This window comes from Oncorhynchus nerka, linkage group LG9a, assembly GCF_034236695.1.
Source record: "Oncorhynchus nerka isolate Pitt River linkage group LG9a, Oner_Uvic_2.0, whole genome shotgun sequence".
In the NCBI taxonomy this organism is placed as follows: Eukaryota; Metazoa; Chordata; class Actinopteri; order Salmoniformes; family Salmonidae; genus Oncorhynchus; species Oncorhynchus nerka.
Window position 1 is genome coordinate 44,870,639 of NC_088404.1, and position 27,807 is coordinate 44,898,445.

The 27,807-nt window shown below is 42.5% G+C and overlaps 1 protein-coding gene across 1 annotated transcript in view; it reads left to right on the top strand.

Annotated features, from left to right (window-relative positions):
• The window catches only part of LOC115134397 (NT-3 growth factor receptor-like), a 240,760-nt gene extending 227,528 nt beyond the window's left edge, over nucleotides 1-13,232 (top strand). The window contains exons 19-20 of the mRNA XM_065022154.1: nucleotides 3,409-3,567; nucleotides 10,938-13,232. Coding sequence (XP_064878226.1) covers nucleotides 3,409-3,567; nucleotides 10,938-11,123 — 345 coding nt within the window. The 3' untranslated portion in view covers nucleotides 11,124-13,232. The remainder of the gene's footprint in view (nucleotides 1-3,408; nucleotides 3,568-10,937) is intronic.
• The last annotated feature ends 14,575 nt before the right edge of the window (nucleotides 13,233-27,807 follow it).

The following is a 27,807-nucleotide window of genomic DNA, read 5'->3' on the forward strand; positions in this document are numbered from 1 at the left end:
TAAAATATGGTGGTGGATCATTGATGTTATGGGACTATTTTGCTATCCACTGGCTTTGTGACCCTAGTTAAGGTCAACGCTATCATGAACTTCACCAAGTTCCAGGACGTTTTAGCCAAAACCTGGTTGCCTATACCTGGAGGATGACACTTGGTGGCAGGTGGATATTCCAGCAAGACCCCAAGCACACATCAAAATCCACGAAGAAATGCTTAATTGACCACAAAATAAACATTTTGCAATGGCCTTCTCATTCTCCGAACTATAAGTGCAGACGAAGGATATCAAGGATCTGGAAAGATTCTGTATGGACGAATGGTCTAAGATCCCTCCCAACGTGTTCTCCAACTCATAAAACATTTTAGATATAGGCTCAGTGTCATTATCCTCGCACGGGTAGGGTGTTGGAGTTCTGAAAACAGGGGTGCCAATATTTATTTTGTTTACCCCTATTTGATCATTTTATTATTAGCTGTTAAACAACATCTCATTCTCTGAGAAATTGTATTAGTATATAATAATACAATTGTCTTTTTGTTTTGCATGCAATATGTGTATAATTAGAGTATTCTTTTGCTCATCGTTATCAGTGGTGCCAATAATTATGGACCAGACTGTACATGGAGGGACAGTATTGAAAATGTATATGACGGTTGCTTCAATCAATGTATATGTTATCGTCAGTCTGAGTACACAAATGACCTATACTTTAATTTCTCTCTATATGCTAATTGTGCTATGCTTTTAAATTGTGTTGGTGTTTTTGTCATCACCCTGACAGTTTTAATTCCGCTACAAGGGAAGGCCACACTCTGATTGATATGCATCCACGGTCCGCCGTTCAACCCCAGACTGAATTCAGGGTGGTGCTTGCCAGGGAGAAGCCATTAAGATTGATTGAAATTCAATCAATTAATGTAATCTCCCAACACACAGACACACAAACACATAAACAAGTTAACAAATACATGACTCCGAAAACCAGATCTAGTCTTCCAAGACAGACAGAGCTACCATAACAAACACAAATCTGTCTTGCAGATACAGGTAACTGCCAAAATAAAGGAAACACCAACATAAAGTGTCTTAATGGGGTGTTAGGCCCCCATAGGTCAGAACAGATTCAATGCACCTTGGCATAGAACCTACAAGTGTCTGGAACTCTATTGGAGGGATGCAACACCATTCTTCTACGAGAAATTCCATAATTTGGTGGGTTTTTAATGGTGGTGGAAAATTCTGTCTCATGCACCGCCCCAGAATCTCCCATAAGTGTTCAATTTAGTTGAGATCTGGTGACTGAGACGGTCATGGCATATGGTTTACATTGTTTTTCTTTTCATGCTCATCAAACCATTCAGTGACCACTCGGTGCCCTGTGGACGGGGGCGTTGGCATCCTATGGGGGCATAGCCACTGTAGCCAAAATAATGGCCTGCCCAGCATTTTTATACCTGACCCTCACAATGACGGGATGTTAATTGCCTAATTAACTCAGGAACCACACCTGTGTAGAAGCACCTGCTTTCAATATACTTTGTATCCCTCATTTACTCAAGTGTTTCCATTATTTTGGCAGTCACCTGTACAACCTATGAATCTTGCAAATATCATAGAACTGTGGTAAGTCTACAAAACGGTATGTGAATTTGTATCATCCTCCTGTTCTACTGTTTTGGACACCAGCCTGCATTCTAGGGTGTGGTGTACCATGTAGTGCCAACAACATTGGTCTGGTGAAGAACATTCTGTCCACAGGAAGTCAATAGTCAGGGGTTCAGCAGAATGGAAAGAGTGTCAGGTCATTGCAGCAGGGATACCAATTCACTTCTGAGTCCCTTGCAAATGTACTGTACTAGGAGAAGTCATAGGGACTTCCCATGACATTCTGCCCTGTTCCCTGTCAAGTATTGATAATGAGGTAGGGCTGGGATTGAATCAGGAGATGGTATAGTAGGGTAGAGCTATGACAAAGGTGAGGATTCGAGGTAAGAACATTTAAGTTGATTTTACAGTGGATATTAGGGTTGTAGTGTGGATTGCATGATAGACAAATAGCCCTTTCCCTAATGTGCCAAAAATGCGTTAAAACTGTTATGCCCTTCTCTCCACAGTACACACACATTTGAAATCTGCATCTGCCTTATTTACAATCAGCTATTTATTTATATGGGTTATTTATATGATTGAACACATGAAAATATTTTATTTTTGAAACATCCTGCCCTTTTTTTCTCTTTTCAGCTTTTGGAAGAAGATCACTAGAGTGTGGTAGTCGTTAGGGTTACATATTCACACAGGCTTTATGGGACCTGGTCCGGCAGACATTTTACCATGATCTCATTAATAAACCGTCATAAATCTTTAAAAAGGAGAGCAGGCGGACGAGGAGGAGGAGGAGGAGAAGGAGGAGGGGGAGAAGGAACGGGTGAGTATGTTGAAGATGTTGTAAAACGGAACAACTTATTATAATGTTCAGCGGGCCAAATTGAACAAAGAAAACCAACAATACATAATCACCAGAACAGGAACGGATGCTATAATACACTGTTATTATAGATGGAGACCGTGGTAGACCGATCCTTTGTAGCTACAGTATAATTCATGTGGGAATGTAATGTAATGTTAACTTATTTTGTATTCACATGCTCCGTCAATACCTTGACCCATAGTGAGCTCAGTGCTAATGAGCTCTGTAATTCATATGCAGCTACCACTTAAGAGTTGAAAGTAGCAATAATCAGACATCCACCATTGAAACGTCACTCTTGTTCAACTCTTCCACAGATATGATTAACACAGTGCAATTTACATGAATAGGGACCCGTTTTTGAAACGATCCTGTTGAGTTAAAGAGGAGGGCGCAGATGATTAGTACCTCATTGTTTTACTCTTATAATATCTGGCAGTCAGACAGACAGTGGGAAGGGAATGCTGAGGGGAAGACATTTATGTTGCTGCATGGCTTGAAGCTGTCAAACTTCTTTTAATGGATCCTTTTTCCTTCCCTCTCTTGGCTCCATCTTCTCTTCCTCCTCCCAGCTGAGCCTCATTGACTCTTCTTCATCTTCTGTGTTACAGGGCTGTGTAGGTTTCCCTTCTTCTCAAATATTTTATAAGAAAAATAAACGTTTAAAAAATTTTAAAAAACTAGAAAAGACCATCTAGAAGTATTCGAAGTGTGTCTCCTGCATGCCTTTCGGTGGATATGTCATTAAAAAAGTATTCTTTACAGTTTCTTTCACATGTACAGTAGTTTTCTTTTTTTTCCTTTTCAGTTGTGATTTAACCTTCAAATCCCTTTGAGCCGTTAGTCCAAGTCTATAACGCTGTGTGCTGACATCTGTTGTTCTCTCTCTCGCTCTCTCTCGCTCTCTCGCTCTCTCTCGCTCTCTCTCTCGCTTCCAGGTGGGGGGCCACACCATGCTGCCCATCCGTTGGATGCCCCCTGAGAGCATCATGTACAGGAAGTTCACTACAGAGAGCGACGTGTGGAGCTTTGGTGTGATCCTCTGGGAGATCTTCACCTACGGGAAGCAGCCATGGTTTCAACTGGCCAACAATGAGGTACTGTAGCTTACTTACAAGCTCTTAACCAACAGTGCAGTTCAAGAAAGAGTTAAGAAAATATTTACCAATTAAACTAAAGTAAAAAATAATGAAAAGTAACACAATCAAATAACAATAACGAGGCTATATACAGGGGGTACCGGTATGCAGTATGCCTGTATTTTGGGTTTAGGAATGTAATCCAATATGAAGGCTGTTGACAGACCTCATGGGCCAATTGTAGAGATATTTCCTGTTCCGTTGGCCAAGCACACCCATCTTCGTATACTGCCATTTTTTCTGCAATACAGTGATGATAATAAGCAACATAACCACACAATGCAGTAACCTGCATTCAACAGTTGTTGCCTTGGCCAAGACTACCATCCAGTACAGTCTCTTACTAATCCCTAGAATGGTGCAGTGTGAGATAGGTTATTTGGCCTATTCTTAGAGTGGCCTTTGGGCTCAATATTGGACCAGAAGAGAAATCAATGAAGACATAAATCAGGGATGGGCAACTGGCGTCCCACAGCTCCCCTTTTGAAGGCCCTCGGATCAATCCCCCCCTCAACTTACTGTTGCGAGTTAGAATAGTAGAATACACATGGTGTCATTTTGAAATTTGGTTGTGCATCAGCAGTTTTTCTCTTGTTTATGCCAGTCACTAGGCAGGATTCCATTTACCCAGGTTTATTCGACAAAAGCAATGTAATAAAAATTGTTTTTGAAATGCCACATGTGAAATGGAAACGGCAGCAATAGGAGGCATTCTGCCAAGATGGACAACATTTTTATCTGTTCGACATGGGTGGATTTTTATTTTTAACTTTCTTTATTGCGACAAATGATGATGGAAACTGTTTTTCAAGTAAATGATGATTGCCGAATACTTTTGAAGATACACGGGACACGTGATGTTATCATATCATATAAATTTCATTCTAAATGCCTACTGCTTGCAAAATCTTTAAAAAAAAAAAAAAAACGTTTCTTTGCAGGACAACGATTGTGCTGACTTTCAAGAATGTCTGAATTGCGTCACTTTTTTTTCTGGTTGGCTGACAAGATTCGCCCTTCCAATTATTTCAGATCTACAGGAGTGTAAATTTCACCATGGCGACCGTAGACCGTGGCGATATGTGGATCGGCACATGAGAATACAGAAAATATTACTCAATTCTTGCATTTTATTCACGCTGGCTTTCGAGGGGGCATCTGAAACATAAAATAGATAAGTGGGAGGGATACAGGCTGTCAACAATTTATTCAATGGCGCATTTTGCCTAAATGGTTAATGGAAACACTTCAAGTTTTTTTATTTGACACTAGGTTTTTACAAAACATTTTTATTTTTTAGATGTGATGTCATTATATCCAGCAGGTTTTTATCGACACAAGATGGTTAAATGGAAACACCCTTGCAGGCAATTGACACATCTATTGCCTATGCAAACTTTCTACATGTCGACAAAAAACCACTGGACAAGTTAATGGAAACATAATTACTGATTAAACTACATGTCAGCAAAACATTTTTAGATTAGTAAATTAGTCTAGTGGCCAGCTATCAGAATTTAGTAATCGTGGTCGCCATTGATTTTGTTAGTCAGTCTCACTCAGATATCGTATTAAAAACTGCAGACATTTTTTTCCACTCATGGCAAAATTAGTAGAATTGCATGAAATGAGTTACAAAATTGCAAAATCTTCTCTCCGCAACATATGTAGTATTGCTGCAAACTTGCTTTAAAACTGCAACGTTTTCTCTACGCCCCATGGCGAAATTAACTGGATGTCTGTCTACTGTCAAGAGTGAGGCCTTTAAAATGTGTTTATGGATGTGGGTGAGTACGCAGACCCGCAAGCAACTGTGGCCCCTCGTGATGAGTTCAGATTAAAGTTGCCTATCCCTGACTTAAGCAAAGATGACAAGAGAGCAGCACCTACATTATACTAGTGTGAGCTGAGCGTGTTGAAATCAAATCATTCCCAGTCTCAACTCCCACTTACACACAAACACACACATGCCTTTCAGACACCATAAATCACACTAAAAAAATAAAGGGTAATAAGAGGTGAGCAGCCATTTTGTTGCAGGTCCTCTATATACAGTACATGACAGTAATGATAATGTGCAGTCATGTGCCACTGATCTTCCTCTCAAGCAGAAAGACATCACACTGTAGACATTGACAGAAGCACTATACTAATTTACTGTTCTGCAGCGACTTTGGTGAAATAGTGGGTTGCAATAATACATAGTGCAGACCACCAAACCTAAAAAATGCATGATAATTAAAATGTCAGGACAACACTGCTTGGGGTTCTAGCCAAACATCAGCATGTACAGTTTGACAGGAACATTGTTTATCAAATTAAGATATTTACGGCAGCATTCAGCTTTTCTAACTTGTCTTATTACGTTGAGAGCTGAAAAGCAGCATTATAAATCAATGCTGAGGCCAGCCATAGGTAGAGAAACAACAAGGTCTCCCACGCCAGAAGTATTTTATAAATATGAATTATGTGGAGGTGCTGTGAATGTAAATGTAACAAGGCTGGGCTGCAGTCTGGGGGGCTGACGTGACTCACTGACTGAACGCCTGTGGAAAGAGCTCTTCGCCTTCGGGCTACAGTTGTGCAGACAGCATATCACGCTGATGACAACACAGCCTCTCACTGTTCCTAAAATAGACACAGACTGCACAACAAAGCTTTCTAACTCAATTGTAATTGTTTAACCCTAGATTTAAGTAGTCTTATTTTTTGCTAAACAGGTTTCTGTATAATATGTAGCAATAAACATACCTGCTATCTAATCACAATGAGCAGCAGAGCAAAATAACATGACAGCATAAACAACATAACATAAAACTCAAGAGTGTGCCTAACTAGCATTGCAATCCCGTTATCATCCCTGACCTGTTTGACACAGCACAGAGTGGATTCATTGGTAATTATTGCTCATGACAGGTTATATTGTATTTGACTGTGTATGTGAACCTGAAGCTATTCTCATACCCATTCAACAGAAACGACCAGATCAATAGGTTATCAATAATGTCAGGTTTTTGTTTCATTTTGAACATTCTATTCTCAGCTGGGGGGCAGGAGCAGCCCACTTCAGTGCATTAGTGCGCAAAAACTATGCCTCTTTCTCTCAATATTGACCACCATTAATTGGATATTTCATTGATGTAAAATAAAATCGTACTATACCTGACAAGTACGGTATGTGTGGTTTAGGTCATTTTCCATCCATTTTGATTGTGCCTACCCTCGACTACTCCATTGGTTTCCTGCATGTGGGCACAGCTGCAGGAACGACCCCCCCCCCTCGAGCATGCCATCTTCATGCTTGTGCAACACTTTTGATATTCTGGATTTCCCCTGATTGTCTATGCGATTAAAATGTGGGTCAAAAGGGGAATAAAAGTATTGTCAGAGTTTTTTGTAGTATAATTGTAGTATAATTAATATGCAATGTTTTATTAAACATGATGGGTAATCTGTTGTGTTGGATAGCAGATGTAACAGATATACCAGCCACCCCACCACTCTCTTTATTAAATCTGTGATAAAGCTGGCGTGCACACCATACACCGCTTCCGAGTATATTCTTCGCTAATGTTCAGTGTCTGGATAATAAAGTAGATGAGCTCAGGGCGAGGATCTCCTTCTAGAGAGACATCAGGGAATGTAACATACTCTGTTTCATGGAAATATGCCTCTCTTGGGATATACTGTCCCCGTCCATACAGCCAGCTGGGTTCTCAGTACATCGTGCAGACAGGAATAAAGAACTCTCCGGGAAGAAGAAAGGCGGAGGTGTATGTTTCATGACGAAATACTCATGGTGTGATTAACTCAAGTCCTTTTGTTCACCCGACTTAGAACACCTCACAATCAAATTCTGTATTACCTAATAAGAGAATGCTCTTCGGTTATAGTCACAGCTGTGTATATTCCCCTTCAAGCCGATACCACGATGGCCCTTTATGCAAACTGGAAACCACAAATCCTGAGGCCGTATTTATTGTAGCCGGGGATTTTAACAAAGCAAATTTGAGGAAAACGCTACCGAAGTTCTACCAACACCTTGACTGTAGTACTCGCTCTAGAAAAACATTGGACCACTGCTACTCAACTTTTCTAAATGCCTACAAGGCGCTCCTCCGCCCTCCCTTCGACATATCTGGTAACGACTCCATTTTGCTCCTCCCTTCCTAGAGGCAGAAACTCAAACAGGAAGTACCCGTGCTAAGGTCTATTCAACACTGGTATGACAAATAGGAATCCATGCTACGAGATTGTTATGATCATGGGGACTGGGATATGTTCCGGGAAGCCTCTTAGAATAACATTGACGAATACACGGATATGTTGACTAAGTTCATCAGGAAGTGTATAGGAGATGTTGTACCCACTGTGACCTACCCAAATCAGAAAACGTGGATGGATGGCAGCATTTGTGCAACACTGAAAGTGAGAACCACCGCATTTAACTATGGCAAGGTGACTGGGAATATGGCCGAACACAAACAGTGTAGTTATTCCCCCCGTAAGGCAATCAAACAGGCAAAAACAGTGGAGTCGCAATTCAATGGCTCAGACACGAGACGTATGTGGCAGGGTCCACAGACAATCATGGACTACAAAGTGAAAATCAGCCATGTTGTGGACACCAACGGCTTGCTTCCGGACAAGCTAAACACCTTCACCCGCTTTGAGGATAACACAGGCCTACCGATGGAGCCCGTTACCAAGAACTATGGTCTCTCCTTCTCCGTGGCTGACGTGAGTAACACATTTAAGCGTGTTAACCCTCGCAAGGCTGCCGGCCCAGACGGCATCTCTAGCCACGTCCTCAGAGCATGCACAGACCAGCTGGCTGGAGTATTACGGACATGTTCAATCTCTCCCTATCCCAGTCTGCTGTCCCCACATGCTTCATGATGTCCACCATTGTTCCTGTACCCAAGAAAGCAAAGGTAACTGAACTAAATGACTATCCCCGTAGCAATCAATTCTGTAATCATGGAGTGCTTTGAGAGGCTAGTTAAGGATCATATCCCCTCTACCTTACCTGACACCCTAGACCCACTTCAATTTGCTTACCGCCCCAATAGATCCACAGACGATGCTATCTCCATTGCATTGCACACTGCCCTATCCCATCTGGAGGAGAGGAATACCTATGTAAGAATGCTGTTCATTGACTATAGCTCAGCCTTCAACACCATAGTACCCTCCAAGCTCATCATTAAGCTCAGGACCCTGGGTATACACCCCGCCCTGTGCAACTGGGTCCTGGACTTCCCGACGGGCCGCCCCCAAGTGGTGAAGGTAGGAAACAGTAACTCCACTTCGCTGATCCTCAACACAGGGGCCCCAGAGGATGCTGCTGCCAACCATTCCACCAGCGGTGTACAGAGGTGGGAGGAGGAGAGGAGCACAAAGAGACATCAAAAACACCTCAGGAGACATACAACCATGCCTGCCCCTGCCAACACAGACTGCATATCTGCCAACACAGACTGCATATCTGCCAACACTGCCCCACATCCAATAAAGTTTGTGGATCTCGGATTGGACTCTACAGTCACCAAAGAATTCACCGTTAACTCAGTGGAAGTCATCATCGAATACGATGGACAACCATAAGAACTAAGTAAGTAAAAGTAGGCCTGATTACCAACAATGACAAGACAGTCTACAGGGAGGAGGTGAGGGCCCTGGGAGAGTGGTGACAGGAAAATAACCTCTCATTCATCGTCAACAAAAACAAAAGAGCTGATCGTAGACTTCAGAAAAATACATTTGGCCTGGCCCCTAAAACCCTCACAAACTTTTACAGATGCACATTTAAGATTTTCCTGTTTGGCTGTGTCACCGCCTGGTACGGCAACTGCACCGCCCGCAACTGCTCTCCAGAGAGTGGTGCTGTCTGCCCAATGCAAACTACCTCCCCTCCAGGACACCTACAGCACCCTATTTGTGAAGTCGATGATCCCGCCCCGTTTCACTCCTTTCACCTTGGTTAGAGGTCCTCTTTATTAAGCCGTACGTCATCTTCATGCAATTCCGTTCCGCTACTGAACGAAGAGCATAGGGTTTCACCACAATACAAGACAAGATGAAGGAGCGACTAGTCTCATCAGAGGTCATATTAAAAATAAAAGTGATCTTTTCATTCAAGACAGGAGAAACATTTTGTTTCAAGTGATAATAAAACATCACTTATAGGAATAGATAATTGTTTACAGATTGCTAGCTATCCCATAAAGCCATCGCAGAAAACCACATTTTCATCTTGTTCTGTGGTTTGGTAACTTTTCACAAACAGAGCCTTCAACCGTGGACGTTCCCCATTGAAATGAATGACAGCCGAAGCAAACGGACTCCTCAGACGTAATGAATGGTGCATTAGTGGTCCTCGTCTGTCTTTCAGTCCATATTCAACTGATGGTCTTCTAATCTCCTAATGTGTAGCGTACTTACTAGCAAGCTAGTTAAATCCATCCACAAAGAACTTAATATAATCACTTATTCGACAGTGCACTCTGAAGAGGAAACAATGATACGATGTAGCCTAACAACATCACACGGAAACAGCACAGATGTGCTATAGAAACACTGGTCCTCTTATATTTTTATTCCAGCTTGCAAAAAAAAAAGTATTAGGAGGAAAATGGCTGTCTGTTCTGCCATTGTTCTCCTTCACACAAGGGCTCTCGCTAATAGCAACCCTAGAAGGTTTGACTACACAGTACATTCTTGTGCTAGGCTGCTATAAGATGGAAATTGGAAAATAATGGACCCACGATGTGGTATATATACTTAATGCATTGCTTAAATGGTGACCACAGCCCTTCTGTAAATACATTTCAATTGTGTTTCCAGCCTGCTCCATTGTAATTCTATTTTAAATTTGGCTAACAGTGCAGCTTTAGGCTTCACCTGCCCCCCAGGTGCCCAATCGAATGTCCTGCAACCTTATTGTGACATGTATAGATAACAACCTATACAGCTCATATAGATAACAACCTATACAGCTCATACACTCCTAATTCCCACCATACCCCAGAGGGATCACATGTCAAATGATACATGTCCCGATTTACATCAACAGGCAAGTCTGACAACACTGCTTCTGTGTGTTTGTTTATGCGCACTGCATAACCTTTCACTTCTAAATATTCCTTATGACCTGGACATTGTGCCCATGTAACAGTACACACATTGTGGTGCTATAGCCTGTGGGATGGTAGTAAAGGTGATTAACCAAAACATCATTCTGCCTGTAAATGTCTCGTGGTGCTCTTGGTAAACAGTATAATACTCTAAATTGGGTTGTGACCTCTTTCGCTCTCTCTCACCCCCAGGTCATCGAGTGTATTACGCAAGGACGGGTTTTGGAGAGGCCACGAGTTTGTCCCAAGGAGGTGTATGACATCATGTTGGGTTGCTGGCAGAGGGAGCCCCAGCAGAGGCTGAACATCAAGGATATCCAGAAAATCCTCTATGCCTTGGGCAAAGCCACGCCTGTCTACCTGGACATCCTGGGCTAGTGTACGTTGGGGTTTGTCTATCTGTCTGTTTTTCTGTCTGTCTCTACCCAACAGATGAACAAAACCCCAGGAATAACCCAAACAACGAGCACCTTATTGCTCCACTGTCAAACACCTACAAAATGGGGATGGACTTAAGTGCCTGCTACTCCTTTCGATACACTGGATAACAGTATTTAAAAAAGCACTTTTACATTTTGTTTACCTGCATTTAAAATTGTACAGTTACTGAATACTGTATGAAGAGGACATTATTTCTTTTTTTGGTAAAAACAGCCTACTTAAAGTATTACACACACAAAAAAAAAAAAAATGCTAGAAAATGACTCAATTACAAAAAGTACACAGAAAAAAAAGCTGAAAACCCTGGAAAAATGGTTTGCTTTTGGTATCCTGACAGCTTGACAGAAGATCAAACTCCCAGGTGATTTTCTTTTTCATTTTATAAATATATATTATATATATTTTTTATTTATTTTTATTTTCAAAGTGTGGATATCTGCCATGTTTCTTGCTAAGGGTACTGTATGTCACCTGTTGGAGATGACCTCTTGTTATTGGCAAGTCAGACAATTGGCAGGGACTTTTTGAAGAAAGCCTTACTGCACTCCGATTGGCTGGATCTATTCTCTGACTCTGGATCCGACAAGGCGATTGGCTACTGAGAGGAAACAGCTTTTCATTGAGATGTGGAACTCATAGGGAAGACAGAGCCAACAATCAACACAGTCATCTTAATTTAAAATTGAATGTATATACTGTAAATTTCTATGTCACAAAAATATGTTAACTTATTTCATTTCCTATTTAGATTATTTTAGTTTCTTGGTGTGTTGTAATGGTGAGTGAATCCTATAGATATTTTGATAATCTTTCATTTGTGTTACTATTTTCTTCACCTGGTCAGTGTGTTGTTTCTGTTGCTTTTAATGAATTTAATTGTCTTATCATTTGATTTGGATATTTGATTACAATGTGACCTTACGAGTCAGGATGTTAGGTTGAGACATGAACAGGAAGTAGACTGTCAGTAGCGTAATCATGATGTGAGCTTAGACAGACTGAGCAGGATGCATACAGTTACAGTATGAATTCATGATGATCTTACATAGCGCCCCCACTTCCCCTCATTCCAGCTCACTGTTGTTCTTTCAGTGTAATCTAGTCTTAGATTTGCTCTCAGCCCCACATTCTGTGTCACCATGTATCTCATGTACATCTAGCCAGAGCAAAGAGCTATAGCTATGATATAGCATTATAAGCTGTCACTGGCTGTGTTCTGAAAATGACATTTATATGGCATTGTATTATACTTCATCTTGTTTTCCTGGTTGTGGATAATGTTATTCTACTGCCTTCAGATAGTCATGACTCTGATGTTTCAATTTCTGCAGTTTATACAGGAAATGTGCTACTAGACACTATACATTCATATAATAGTAGTAACTGCCTCTCATTTCCATTCTCTGTACACGTACATTCAAGTTAAAGCATTATTGTAATGCAGGCTTGAGAATGTTTTCTTCTCTCAATGTGCGCAAGATTTCTGCAAACGATCCTTTATCTTTCTCAGCTCTCCCAATGTTAAACAATAGCAAACATGGCAGACCACAGTGACGTGAATTATTCATTACGTATTAGTGATGGAGCACTCTGTAGCTATGGGGGCTGTTTGGAACATTACGCTGTGATGACAAACACTGGGGCTTTGGGAGAAAGTGCTCCTCTCTCACGCTCACTCTCTCTACCTCCCTCTCTATCGCTCGCTCTCCCTTTCGCTCTCCTTCTCTCGCTCTCCTTCGCGCTCTCTCCTCTTGCTTACGCTGAGTAATGTAATCATTCAAGGTTGTGTTTAGTCTCAATAACACCCCAATGATAAATCCATAATTATTTAATGCTGAGCCAAACTGGCACCATGTTTTGCCTATCTGCATTTTTTTTAACAAGGTGATATATTATTATGTGATCAATTTCATATTAACGTTTATGTACAGAATCATTTGCCTACTTCAACAAAAATGTATTTTAAAAGCTTCAATATGAATTATCTGGTCAAACTTACAAATACTGTACTTTTCTTTCAAATTAAAAGTTCCTTCACGTTAGAATGGCGAGATACTCAAAGTTTTCTCATCTTTTTTAGCAAGAAGTTGAAAAGTAGTTTCCCCATCTTCTACCTAATCACAACATAAAAAAAATACTCTTCACCTTAATCTCTGAATTCACATCTACAAAGTTTCCTAGGTGCATCTGGCTTGGAAGGGAAAGTGACAGGAACATTTGTTGATCTGGTTTCCTATTTTATTCCTTGAGAGATCCAGTCATTCTCTCTGTATGAACGAGCAGGGATGGGGAGGATTGCAGAAGCTTTCAAAGACCGGTGTGTGACTCTGACACACTGTAGTTATGTATGATAACATGCCTCTTCCTTTAATATTCCTGTCGTGTTTGAGGCCTGCTGCTTTCTGCTGTCTGCATTCAATGACTTTACAATTCACCCGGCTGTATGAGTCCTGAGCTCCCACACAAAGTCATGGAGATTTCCCCTGGTAGAGCACCACAGTACACTCCTCTCCTCCAGCCTGTGATTGTGGCTCCACTGGTAAACAATTCTGCCCTCTTCCTCTCCTAACACCTCCTCCATGGATGAGTGCACAAATTACAGACTGGTTATAATTGAAGAGAAAAAAAAGCCATTAGGGCGACTTGGGAGATTTTACACATCATATGCAGTGCACAGAGACTATTAGTGCCAGATTAGGTCCTAATTGGAAGGAAACAGACATGTCACTTCTAAGGTTGTTTCCCAAGCTAAGCTCCTATAGGAAACAACAGACTCAGAGCCTCATTTATTTACAATTTCCACACTGGATTGAGAATGTAGCTCAGTTGTTGAGCATGGCTCTTGCAATACTAGGGTTGTGGGTTTGATTCCTACCGGGGACCAGTATGAAAAGGTATGCAGTGGTTCTGGATAAGCGTGTCTGATAACGACTAAAATGTAAATGTTCCAAGGTAACCTTGAGGGAAGGAACTTATAGGCAACCATGTAAAGAACAGTGCACATTGATAGTCTATACTATCATATTTAAATGAGATATACCATAGTTTGATAACAGTTACCGAAATAAAATATGTTCACATTACCCTCCCTTATAGCCCCCCTTGGAATGTGCTGTATAAATCCCAGTGTAGGGGACGTTGTGTTTTCAGAAGGTGTCAAGACATCACGGCTCTTGTCACTGTATCCTCAGGATGATTCTCATCATTAGGTGTGTGACTTGACTGAAAGGCCAGAGCCAAGCATTTTACACTCCATTTACCTTGAAGCTGATCAATGCTCAATGACCCATGGACAGAGTACGCTTTAATGCTGATGGTAGCAGCGGGAGGGGGATAGACTGTGGACGGGGCGGGAGACTTTGGGTAGACGATTGAGGGGAGAGAGAAGTGGAGGGCGTCATGTCTTTATGTGAAGTCTATGTCTTATTTATCCATCAGAGAGAAAAGAGATGAATTAGTTGTTTCTAAGAATACCCGGAGATGGCCTCCACTTACCGGAGATGGCCTCCACTTACCGGAGATGGCCTCCACTTACCGGAGATGGCCTCCACTTACCAGAGATGGCCTCCACTTACCGGAGATGGCCTCCACTTACCGGAGATGGCCTCCACTTACCGGAGATGGCCTCCACTTACTGGAGATGGCCTTAATAACCGTAAGTAAAGTAACTGACCGGTAGGAGGTGATAGTGGACAAGCGCCTAAGGTTGCAACTCTAATGAGTTGACCTTGCAGAAATGGGGGAAAATGACCAATGAAATTAGGTTTTGGCTCCAGCTTTTAGATATCCTTTAAATATGATGGCCTGGCTGGGGGTAATCGCTTGAGGTCAGGTGAGGAGGCAGAGCAGAGCTGGGATAATGCAGTGAAGGTCGTATGCTTAGCATGTTTCAGCCCAGTAATATAGCGCTGTCTATTGGCCAGAGAGGAGAACAGAGCAGGCTGCCGGTGTCGTGTTATGGCTGCTGCAGTGAAGAGGCCGACGATTGATGAGGGGTTTAAGACCTTAATCATGATGGGGAGGAGTGAGGAGGGAGGCAGGAAAGCGGAACATTGCAGTTGAAATGAGCTCTCTTTGAGCACTTCATAACCCAGAGGCCTGCGGAGCTAGCTTGCTACAGCAGCACTCCTCTGCTATCTCCGCCTGTCCCCATACACACAGCAGGACCTGCAAGTTTACACCAAAAACACGGTCTAAGTTTTTCCTGCTACTTTCGTCATGTTTTGGGAGGGTAATGTTACTGAATTATGGACAGGATGAATATCAAATGTACTTGATGGAGTCCATTTGCATCAGCTGCTGGCGTTGCAGAACAGCCGTCCTAGCAACAACAGGTCGTTATCCCCTCTCTCCTTCCCTGCATGATAAATAATTTTTGACCTACCTTCAAAGCATTTAATTAAAATGTCCTTATCTGATTTTAGAAACACTCCTTTAGTTATGAGACTATAAACTGGCAGTTATCCCTCTTATCTTGGAGACGAGTACAACGCTACAGGTTCAGGAGAGGGGTTTTGAAGAACCGTCAAAAGTCGATTTTGTGTTGCCATCTTCTGCCAGATGTTATTCCTATGACAGATAACTAAGGCAGATAACTATGACAGATAACTATGACAGATAACTAAGGCAGATAACTATGACAGATAACTAAGACAGATAACTATGACAGATAACTAAGGCAGATAACTATGACAGATAACTATGACAGATAACTAAGGCAGATAACTATGACAGATAACTAAGACAGATAACTATGACAGATAACTAAGGCAGATAACTATGACAGATAACTATGGCAGTTGTTTCAAAAGCAGTTTCACACATTTCTGTCTTGACTTAGTGTCGCATGGTTTTGTTGGCCTAGACTGATTGAAAGAATGAGCCACAGTCGATCAGACTGTTGTCCCAGATGCATGCAGACACAGCACTAATACCACATGCATTATATCATGACAAAACATGAGAAAACAGAATATATCCTCTCAGAAACATAAAAGAGGAGTGTAAAATGAAGAGAAAATGGGAAAATCCTGCCATGTACAGTCATGCATACTCCCACAAAAACGGCAAACCTGACTCCATTTCCTGGAGGGAGGGATGAAATTGACTGCAGCGTTAAGACTTCAGATGGGATGTCACCCAGGAGCAATCTCCTGCGCTGTCAGCAGACTTTGACATCTAGATTAACCTTGGTGCTGAGTTTTCAGAGTCTCATTGGAATGCAAAAAGCATCTCCAGCCCTCCAATCCAGGGCTCTGACTGCACTGCCCACCCTCCCACCCACCTCCTCGCCTCGCATCCCCCGTGTTCTGTGTGTGTGTGTGCGTGTCGGTGTGCGCCTCTCTTTAGGAGATCTGAGGGGTTGTTTGTGCTCACTGAGTGGGAGGGGATGTGGGAATGCTGGAACGGATATGATGAACAAACACCTACCTCCTCTGCCCCTGCCCCTGGCTTTGCCTGGCTGGCTGCTACAGTGGGAAGGAGTAGGCCAGAGTGCCAGTGCCGATAGTTGTGTTTAGGGATCTGCCTATTTGGGGATTTATCTCTCACCGTTGATTACAGGACCAATAGTTTACCTATTTTTACACCACAGAGAGAGGATGTACACCACAGAGAGAGGATGTACACCACAGAGAGAGGATGTACACCACAGAGAGAGCATGTACATCACAGAGAGAGGATGTACATCACAGAGAGAGGATGTACACCACAGAGAGAGGATGTACATCACAGAGAGAGGATGTACATCACAGAGAGAGGATGTACACCACAGAGAGAGGATGTACATCACAGAGAGAGGATGTACATCACAGAGAGAGGATGTACATCACAGAGAGAGGATGTACACCACAGAGAGAGGATGTACATCACAGAGAGAGGATGTACATCACAGAAAGAGGATGTACATCACAGAACAATGAGCAAAGAGAGAAGCAGAAAATATCTTAAAACCTGTTTTACTGTGTCACCAATCTATTATTCAGTCCTCTTTCTCTGTTTAGTCAGCTTGCAGAGGACCTTTATGTTTTCACCGTGATTACAACCCGGAGCATTTCTATTTAAATGGTCTTCACCTTTAATTGGTTTGCTTAACAGTTGGCATGGCGCTGAGCGCTGCCCTGAAGTTTACTTCTAAATGCAATACCTACTGCGAGAGACACGTCTGGCTGTTTCAAGAATAGAACAATCTCTGATTATTGTGTCAATTCATGGTCTGTAACAACAGGATCAAAGACTAAACTAACCCCCGCCTCACCCTCACCCTGAGTGTTGCTATCACTAAATATTCTAGTTTGTTTTGATAACTAAGTTACTGTTTCTCTCATTACCTCAGGTCATGGTGCCTGTACCCACTTGACACAGACATCAATTCAACTTCTATTCCACGTTGGTTCAACATGGAAACATGCTAATTTAACCCGTGTGTGTGCCCTTGCTGTTGTAGACTAGACTTGCTATTGTAGACTGTATTGGGAAAGAATATGGCTGGGGGTTCTAGGAAGAACAGAGTGTCTGACCTTGTCTCTCAACCTGCAGCACTGAGATTCTTCCTGCTTTGAGCTCATAGCACTGGGAGTTTCATTAAACTTCCTCAGATGTAGATGTAAACAAACCGAACGCAAGATAGATATGGTTTCTCTCTACCTGTCCGTAAAACCCTCCACCAGGTTGTTGTCATTTAGCAGGCACTCTTAACCAGAGTGACTTACAGTAGTGAGTGCATATATTTTCGTACTGCTGCAAAATACCACAATTAAGCCAAAGGCATATACAAAAAGTTAATATTTCATACCACACTCACTGTCTGTCGATGATTAGAACCTGATGAAATTGAGAGCATTTTGTTCAAGTGTTGAGGATTGAGGGAGTGGCAGACAGCTGTAATGTTCCAGAATTCTTTAGCATAAGGAAGAAGTAAAATAGCAGTGAATAACCTGCTACTTCCTGAGTTTCCGTTAGCAGCTGTGCTGAGGAGATAGAGGGTGGTCCTCCTCAGAGGCAGGCACCTGCACTGACACCAGGAAGACAGGCCTGATTAGAAGAAGAGCTGCCAGGAACAGAAGGACGAGAGAGAGAGAGAGAGAGAGGGCTTTGACTCAGATCAGACGTCATTAGCTACTCTAACTTTACTTCCTTCTCATACACGTCCATGCATTTTCTTCCCTATAGTATTCCAGTTAGTTCTGTGGAGAAAGAATGTGGGCAAAGGCTGATATACAGTTTAAGGCTATATAGTTTTTTAAAGTTCACGGTATATAGTGTGAGTCAATTCATATTCCCTGGGATATGGTACTCCTCTGGAATCTAGATCACTGTGTGTGTGTGTGTGTGTGTGTGTGTGTGTGTGTGTGTGTGTGTGTGTGTGTGTGTGTGTGTGTGTTTGTTTTATTAGTACGTACATGGTCTTCTGACCAGAAACAGTCTCATCCACACTGTCCTTTCTAGTCCTACCCTTTGTACTGATCAGACACGCGCTGACGAGCGTTTGATCGATTTCTATAGGCAGAGAGAACTTAGCGAAGCTTCACATTTCACTCAACGTTCACGCGGTCCAGTCACAGAACAAACAAAACAGCCCCCCCAGCAGCAAGCAGGGCTTTCATCCATAGAGGAGCCTATCAAGAAGACCCTACAAAGCCCTCAGCACGCACGGCACAGCGCTCACTGCTTTGAAGCCCGACTAAACATGTTAGAGAGGTTGTGAGCATCAGGACATGTCCAGACACAGACAGCATCTCGTCTCATTCAAACACCATGGCACAGCCTCACTGATTCCAGCATTGCTTTATTCTCCAATAAAGCAGAGTAGCAGACCCAGTCAGTCTGTCCAGCCACTCCCGGTGTACATCTGCTGGGGACCTGCTCTGCCAGTCTAGGTGCCACACCATCAGGGATGGGCCAACCTCTAGAGGGGAGGCAGTAGCTGGAGGGCAGAGGAGGACAGTACAGTCCGACTAAGAGAGATGTGACAGGACTCACAATTTCCCATGAACAATATGACAAATCACACTTCAGATAAATGTTGGTGGGAGATAAATGTATTACAGTGTTGTGTTTTTCATTTACACAATGCATTGTATTTCGGGTTGTAGAAATACATAATAGAGGAAGTATAACGTTTTCATAGTTCTGGCAGTGCATCACTGAGGTAACCCAACCATTGGGATACAATTATTGGTATTGATCAAAGTTGGATCTCCACCTGATGAAACAAACGATATCAGATACATTGTGCAAAGGAGGAAAAAAACAATACATATTATGCTATCCATGCAGCAGGGTTTCTACACTACTATACACACCAACACTTTTCAATAGCTTCTGGATCTTAACAATATTCTTCTCTTCCAGTAAATATTTCCTATGAAATGCAATATTTGAATGTCTGAAGCAGATGTCCGTTGCCATAACTACTGTATAAGAGTGTTGTTCCCTGTACATCTGTTTCTCCACCTGGGATTAACTGAAGAGCTGTGACTGGACGAATTGAGTCAAGCGTTTATGGAAATGTCTCTCTGTCTCTGTGTGACGAGTACTTAGTGTTTTCATTTTCATCAAGCTGTGTACGGTTGAAGTAATAACTTTGTGACGCCCTCTGACATCATCAGTAATGTATTTTTCGCCTGAAAAAAAAAAGTGCTGATACGGCTATTTCTCTTGAGTATTTCCCTCTCTGTCTCTCAGTGTGTCCAACCCTTGTTTAGAGTGACGGAGGAACAAGGTGTGACGTTCACTCATGGTCCCTCTGATTGTAAAACATATTTTCTCCATAGTGTTCTCTTTACCTATACATCTATACACTAAAAACAGCTGTAATTAAGTAGCTATGTATCCAACAATGATTTATGTAGAACTATTCTATAAATAAATTGAAAACCACAACTTCTATCATGTTTTTTGTTCTGTATGTGATAAATGTGCTCTGAAAGCAGCAGACATGATGTTATTACACAAAAAATATACTATTCAAAATGTTGATGATGGTACATTTATGCTGTATAGCTTTATTGAAGTGTACAAATGCATAAATCCTCATCACCATCCTCATCATCTGTTGATTACCCATGTGTAGTGTAGTCCAGATTTCAATCGACTCCTCACCACCCCACTGACCACCATTAGTCTGACCTTGAGGGGAATAATTCAGTCGTATTCAGCCCAGCAGGCTGGAGAATGATATAGCCTCATCTGTCATCACACTCATATATCCCAGACAAGGAAATCACTTTGCAGCCACTGCTGGTTCTGACGGTGTCAGTGGTAGACTTCCCATTAGGCAGAAGAGGCAATTGCCTCAGGCCTCACATCATCAAGTGGCCTCATGAGCTGGGCATAATTTTAAAAAGAATACTAGTAATGTTTTTTTTATATATAGAATACTCTGCTTGAGCCCAACCCCCCCTATGCTCCACTCTATTCCACCCTGACAAAGTTCCCGTGCAAGTATTCACGCAATACGTGCCTTTCATTTCAATTTAGCTGCAGCAATGAAGCGCATTTAAATTGTGGCAGAGAAAAGAAAAAGTAAGAAAGAATATTTCATTCGAACAGAAGCCCACAAGTTAACGCATACCTTTAGTAAACAAGACAGGTGCTGTTGATAACACTACCATCGCCTGACGTACGTTGGACGTGGCAGGGCTTGAAAAATATTACGGACTACAAAGGGAAACCCAGCCGCGAGTTCAATCGCACTCCACACTGCCCTTTCCCACCTGGCAAAAGGAACACCTATGTGGGGATTGCTGTTCATTGACGACAGCTCAGCGTTCAACACCATAATGCCCACAACGCTCATCATTAAGCTAAGGACCCTGGGACTAAACACCTCCCTCTGCAACTGGATCCTGGACTTCCTGGCGGGCAGCCCCCAGGTGGTAAGGGTAGGCAACAACACATCTGCCACGCTGATCCTCAACACTGTGACCCCTCAGGGGTGCGTGCTTAGTCCTCTCTTGTACTCCCTGTTCACCCACGACTGCGTGGCCAAGCAAGACTCCAACACCATAATTTAAGGTTGCTGATGACACAACAGTGGTAGGCCTGATCATGACAACGATGAGACAGCCTATAGAGAGGAGGTCAGAGACCTGGCAGTGTGGTGCCAGGATAACAACCTCTCCCTCAATGTGAGCGAGACAAAGGAGCTGATTGTGGACTATAGGTAAAGGAGGGGCTGAAGTGGAGTGGTTCGAGAATTTCAATTTCCTTGGTGTTCACATCCCCAATTAACTATTATTGTCCAAACACACCAAGACAGTTGTGAAGAGGACACGACAACACCTTTTACCCCACAGGAGACTAAAAATATTTGGCATGGGTCCCCAGATCCTCAAAAGGTTCTACAGCTGCACCATCGAGAGTATCCTGACCGGTTGCATCACCGCCTTGTATAGCAACTGCTCGGGATCTGACCGTAAGGCACTACAGAGAGTAGTGTGTACAGCCCAGTACATCACTGGGCCCAGGCTTCCTGACAACCAAGTCCTACACAATAGGCGGTGTCAGAGGAAGGCCCAGAAAATAATCTCCAGTCACCCATTGTTCTCTCTGCTACGTCACGGCAAGCGGTACCGGAGTGCCAAGTCTAGGACTAAGAGGCTCCTTAACAGCTTCTACCCCGAATCTATAAGACTGCTGAATAATTAATTAACTATTTACATTAACCCCCCCCCCCCCCCGCGCTGTTTATTGTCTACAAATTACCTCCACTAACCTGTACCCCCCGCACATTGACTCGGTTCGCGGTACCCCCTTGCACATAGCCTCTTTATTGTTATGTAATTTTCTTGTGTTCTTTTTCTTAACTCTATTTCTTTAAATGCATTGTTGGTTACGGACTTGTAAGTAAACATTTCACAGTAAGGTTTGGCGCATGTGACAAATAAAATGTATTTGATTTTGATTTGTATGCGTAGCCCATGTATCTGATGTTATCTGGCCAAAAAGTGTATGGCATGGTCATAATATTTTTGACCAGACAGCTTCAGATACATGGGCTACATACAGTAAGACAGAGGGGTGCTGTTTCGTTTGCACTGAGGATTTTTCCAGTGAGATAGTTCCAGCCACTGTGGCAGTTGCACACTGTTCGGATGCTGGAATTATTTTGGATGAACATGCGAAGGTAACATACAATTTGAAGTGATCTGTTTGACAGTCAGATGAAAACATCATGACTGGTTGTGTTCATAGCACATTAAAAGGTCATACATTTTTACAGTTAAATAACGTCTTTACTATAAAAACCCATTTTTTAAATGTGTGCTTGCGCAAGCCTAAGGCTTTCAGATCACTAAGTCCGCCCCTGGGCTGTGTGCCTCTGGGGCTGGCTCTGTCTATTCTCCCCTCTCTTCCACCTGCAGTGCAGTGATAACCTCCTCGCTCAAAACCCCAGCAGAGAGGGCAAGTGTATCCTGTCTACCACCCTGCCAGTCAGCCTGCCAGTATCAGCCTGCCAGTATCAGCCCCTCCACACAGTCTGCAGTATCACAACTCTTCTGCACTGTTCTTCCTATGTCTCTATGGGAGGTCTGTACACTGCTCTGTATACAGTGCATTTAGGGCACTGGATTTTCCAAACCTCATTTAACTCTATGGGCTGCAATTTGGATGCTTGACAACAATCCATTTCATTCAGGCAGCAATTTCATTACTCACTTCTCTGGCAGAGTCTCTGTGTAGACCTAAGTAGTCCGTTGCTTTTATCCCTATTCAATGACAATCAGCAAACGGTCTCCAGGACTACAGCACTATTGTCCTGATCACAACAAGATCCCTATTTTTCCATCTCTTTCCCTCTCTGCTTGTACTAGTCTTCGTTTCTCTCCCGCTCTCCTTTATGACGGTGTGATTGATAGCTGTAAATCTATTTCTGAAGAGGTCCCTCCACGGCCAGTGTGTGTCACTGACCCAGGGATACTGTAGAAGACAGGGCTTTAATGGAGATTTAATTTGCATGCATATAGTTGTAGCCGTGTCTGTAATTAAGACAGTGTGAGATGGTCTTAAGGGAAGAGCTTGACGTGACTCTCATGCTCCCTGCCAGCAGATTCCAAATGAGATAATGTCAACCTGTCAGTCCTGCCTGATGACCTAGCCTTTTCAACTCCTCTCCTCTATTAAATCCGTTCTCATTTTCATACAGAGCCGCCAGGGCATACGGCTTATGCACAATGCACAGATTCACACTGAGTGTAAAGTTTCATGACATAGACTGACCAGGTGAAGGCTATGATCCCTTATTGATGTCACCTGTTAAATACACTTAAATCGGTGTAGATGAAGGGGAGGAGACAGGTTAAAGAAGGATTTCAAAGCCTTGAGAAAATTGAGACATGGATTGTGTATGTGTGTCATTCAGAGGGTGAATGGGCAAGGCAAAATATTTGTGACAAGAACTGCAACCTCTGGGTTTTTCACGCTCAACAGTTTCCCGTGGGTATCAAGAATGGTCCACCGCCCAAACGGTATCCAGCCAACTTGACACAACTGTGGGAAGCATTGGAGTCAACATGGACCAGCATCCCGGTGGAACGCTTTCGACAAAAAAAAAAATCGATATTAGGAAGGAGTTTCTAATGTTTGTACGCTCAGTGTATAATAGCAAGGTTTTACACGCTGTACTGATTGAAGTGGTTGGTGTTTGTCATATCTAATACTCATATACATCTGTTTAAAACTAATGCAACTCTGAGGTCACTGTGGCTCAGTATATGTGAGCAGAATGCTCCTCTTTTGACTGATTTTTGCTTTGCCTGCAAAGACGTCAGGCACCACTTGAGGCACCACATACATTTATATTTTTTTACTTTTACATAGGACAGAATTTGTCCCTGAGATTCAGACTGAATTCATCCTACCCACCTCTGTTACTGTACCTTCTCACCAGGCCATCCAAATAGCTCTCCACTCTCAAATGCCTCTTATGGCACTAAATGGTGTGTATTTTCCGTTAAGTCTAAATTTTATGGAGAGACATGTTGCATGCCCTTGACTAAGAAATGCATGGGTTGAACTGAATGACTGATTAATCATGCAGTTGAATGAAATGGCAGGTCTTTGAGAATGTTCACAACGGTAAGTGCCTGTGACCTCCCTATACACACAGTACAGCATGATAACTGTCATATCATTTAGAAGGGTGTAGGGAAGGTTATTAGTGATGATAGATTCATTCAACAGAACATATTCTTATACCAAGCTAAACATGATGACGCTCAAAGTACATCACCAATTAAGTGTATGAATTATGATTGTCCAATGTAAGATGACTTGAAGACAACTACAGTATATAAGTGAACCTTTCCACATCTTTTGACAGCCAGAATAATCTGTGTTGAATTACCTTAACACATTGCTTTGATGCTTGTTCTGGTTAAATGCTTTGACTACAGTTAAGAGAGACTTCTGAAATATCTGAGAATACAGAATAAGCTTCTGTATGTGTATAGTCCATGTTCCACTCGATTTGATGTGTGTAATTAGCCTACAACTCTGTCACAACATTTGAATACAATGTTGTTCAGAGTCATTTCAGTGTAGCTACACTATGAGTGCTGTGTAATGTGCAGTGCTACCACCATTTTCAATGACACGGCTCAGAATGTGGTAAATGTTTTGTTTCTCTCCACTGTGTCAAGAGGTATAAGGAACCTAGCATCTTTTTCCTCCAGCAACCCTTAAGTTGCAGGCGGCACAGCCAACATCAAAGCGTCTAATTAACAGAACAGTGACAGCTGTTTCAGAGGTAAAGAGGCTATTTTTCTGGGATTAAATTATATATTGAGGTTGGCTGGGATGTTCCTAGCACTCTGTGGCGCCGACGACTCTGTATCATTTATTAAAGATGCATAACCTGAGGTCCCATTAACATTTCAGAAAGTGAGCTATTTTCACCTCGCTTTAATGTTCCTTTTAATGCTGAACATTCATGGCGCCGCCGCGGAGCAGGTGCTGCCAGACAGTCCCAGGGCTCAAACATCTGCCACCTTAGAGTGGCCAGCCCACAGCGCATGCATGTGTCACTCTCCAATTCCTCCCTTATTCCTAATCACAGAAAAGCATGCAGTGCCTGGTATTTATTTATCTGAAAGTACTAGTCTTGTTGTTGTGGTTTGATAAATTGACCTAATTTTCTAAATGAATAGTTGCGTAACGTCTCTGACCAGAATAGTGTCTATGGTTTCAATATATTTCTCACCACAGGGGTAAATCAATGCATGTTTTATTCAAGAGATCAGTATATTATAATCTGTGAAAGAAAATCACTGTGTATCTCATTAGGCCTCATAGCTTCTGCAGTAATTCTTGCATGAATATCCACTTTCCATAGGGAGATGTAGGGTGCGTTTGTAAATTCACTCTGGAGTGCCAGAGAGCGCTCAGAGTGCGCTCTGGGCGTTCGTAAATTCAGAGAGTTGTCAGATTGTCCATTCATAAATTCAGAGTGTTTTGCTCTTGGAGCATTCAGAGGGCACACTGGACACCGAGGAGTAGGGTTGATCTGAGCATTCTGACCTCACAGCGGCAGTCAAGCACCCAAGCTAACTGGCTAAAGTTAGCTAGCTTACTAGCTACTTCCAGACATAAATGAGAGAACATCTCACTCTGACCAGTTTTCTTGCCCTAGCAGAGCTGGTTAAGCTGCTTTCATGTTATCCAGAGCGTTGGTGACTCTAACTGTGCTGCTGGCAACAATTTATTACGCTTTTTTTGCTGAGGTTTACTGACACAGGCCATGTTCAACAGGTGTTGAGCGTTTGTAAATTCATTACTTATTCTGCGCTCTGGCACACAGACGAGAGTGCTCTGAAATCAGAGTAGATAGCCAGAGCAAATTTACAAAAGCACCCGTATATAACATGTTCCCATTAAATGGACCCTTTGTTCTTAATCATTTGCAATTATTGCCTCCTAATGTGTCACAATGTCTGAAGTCAACATTGTATGAAAACAAGAAGGGTTATGGGATACCAGCAGCTTCTGTTAGCACCTCCAGACAGTCATCCGATTCTCTGTCTGGCATTGTTTTCTTCTTTTGCACGACATCCAATACTCTTCTCTAAGTGTGTTAGTGTAGCCACCTACACAACCCTCGCCTCTTGTTTTTCCTGGGTTCCTTATGTTACATGGGTCAGAGCTTCTTCCCGGGGAGAGAGAGAGAGAGGGGGTTTTCTGGGTACTCAGTGAGGAGTCTGAGGTGTCTGGGCTTGTCTGATCGATACTGGCTGAATCTTCTTTTATATCAGGAAGACTATCCAGTAAAACCATCATGCATTTGTTCTGGGTCCTGGGCATCTCCAAGGAGGTTAGCTGACATCCCTCTTCAATATTAAAAACAAAGTTAAGAGGTTACTACTATATAATTTATAGAATTAAAGAACATAAAGTTATCCAGAGTACACTCGTTGTCAGTAAAATTACAGTTACAACATACACACACAGAACACGCAATGTTTTTGTCAGGCACCACTTGCAAAAATTACAATATATCACTACAATGCACATATCCTCTAAACCCAAGCATCATATTTATATTAAACCTAAACCCCATGGAGTAAGCGGCCTTGAAAGCCTTGGGGGAATAAAGGTCATTATAAGTGTGTTATCTTTTACAAACACAATGACGGGCTCTACTACAACAGTCTTTTCCCTTCCTCCAAAGGTCATGGGCAATGTCCAAAGTCCTTAATCGCCTCCATCATTCCCTATGACAATGGATCGGAAGGGAGGGATAAGTTGCACAGTATATGAACATTACAGTGGGGCCGTTTTGTTACTGATTTCCACTACAGTTAGGTAGGCATCAAGGTTCAGTGTCTTCCCAAATGATGCTTATGTAACTGCAAAGTGAAAGGTTAATAATATGGTAAACCAAATTGCATCAAATTTGTTGTACTGCACAAAAGAATTCCCCGTATGCCTTTTTTCTGTCTATATGTGAATACTGTGATTATTCATTTATGTGACAAATGAATGAGCTGAAACACAACATCCGGTGTGGAAACGTTCAAGTTGGTTCAGTCGTACAGAATATCATCTGACTTTTGGGACTTTGATTATGATGTATCTTGAAGTGTCCCAAGAGCATCCATTCGTAGTTGCTGTCCAACCCTCCATCTCAACTCCTCAGAAGTCCTCCTATCTCCCCAGTAGAGACCTCTTTCTGGTTCTGGTACTGCAGCTTTTCCCTGATGTCTTCTTTATTGCAGATCTAGAGACAACTCCTCTCTCTGGATGTTGTTTGGGTGGCACGGTGGATGATGAACACTGGCAAGGCCCTCTGGTCATGGAGATAGAGAGGGGAGCCAGCGAGCCAGGGAGGCAAGTGGAAAAGCTGTAGGGGGGGGTGGAAGCGCAGGAGAGCCCTTCCATTCATATCGACATCTCAATGAAAGGATAGCTCGTGCTTGTTAAGAGCCATGTCTCATGTCACAGGGAGTCCACTCCTGTTTTATTCTCCAGGGGGAGATCTGTTGCTTCACCCACTGCTCTGTTAGCCTATCTCCATCGATCGCAGTGTGGGACATCAGAGGAAGGAGCACTACGATCTCATACTGGTCCACAGCTTGATCCTACCATCTGAAATCTGCTGAACTAAAAGTGAACACACTTTTTC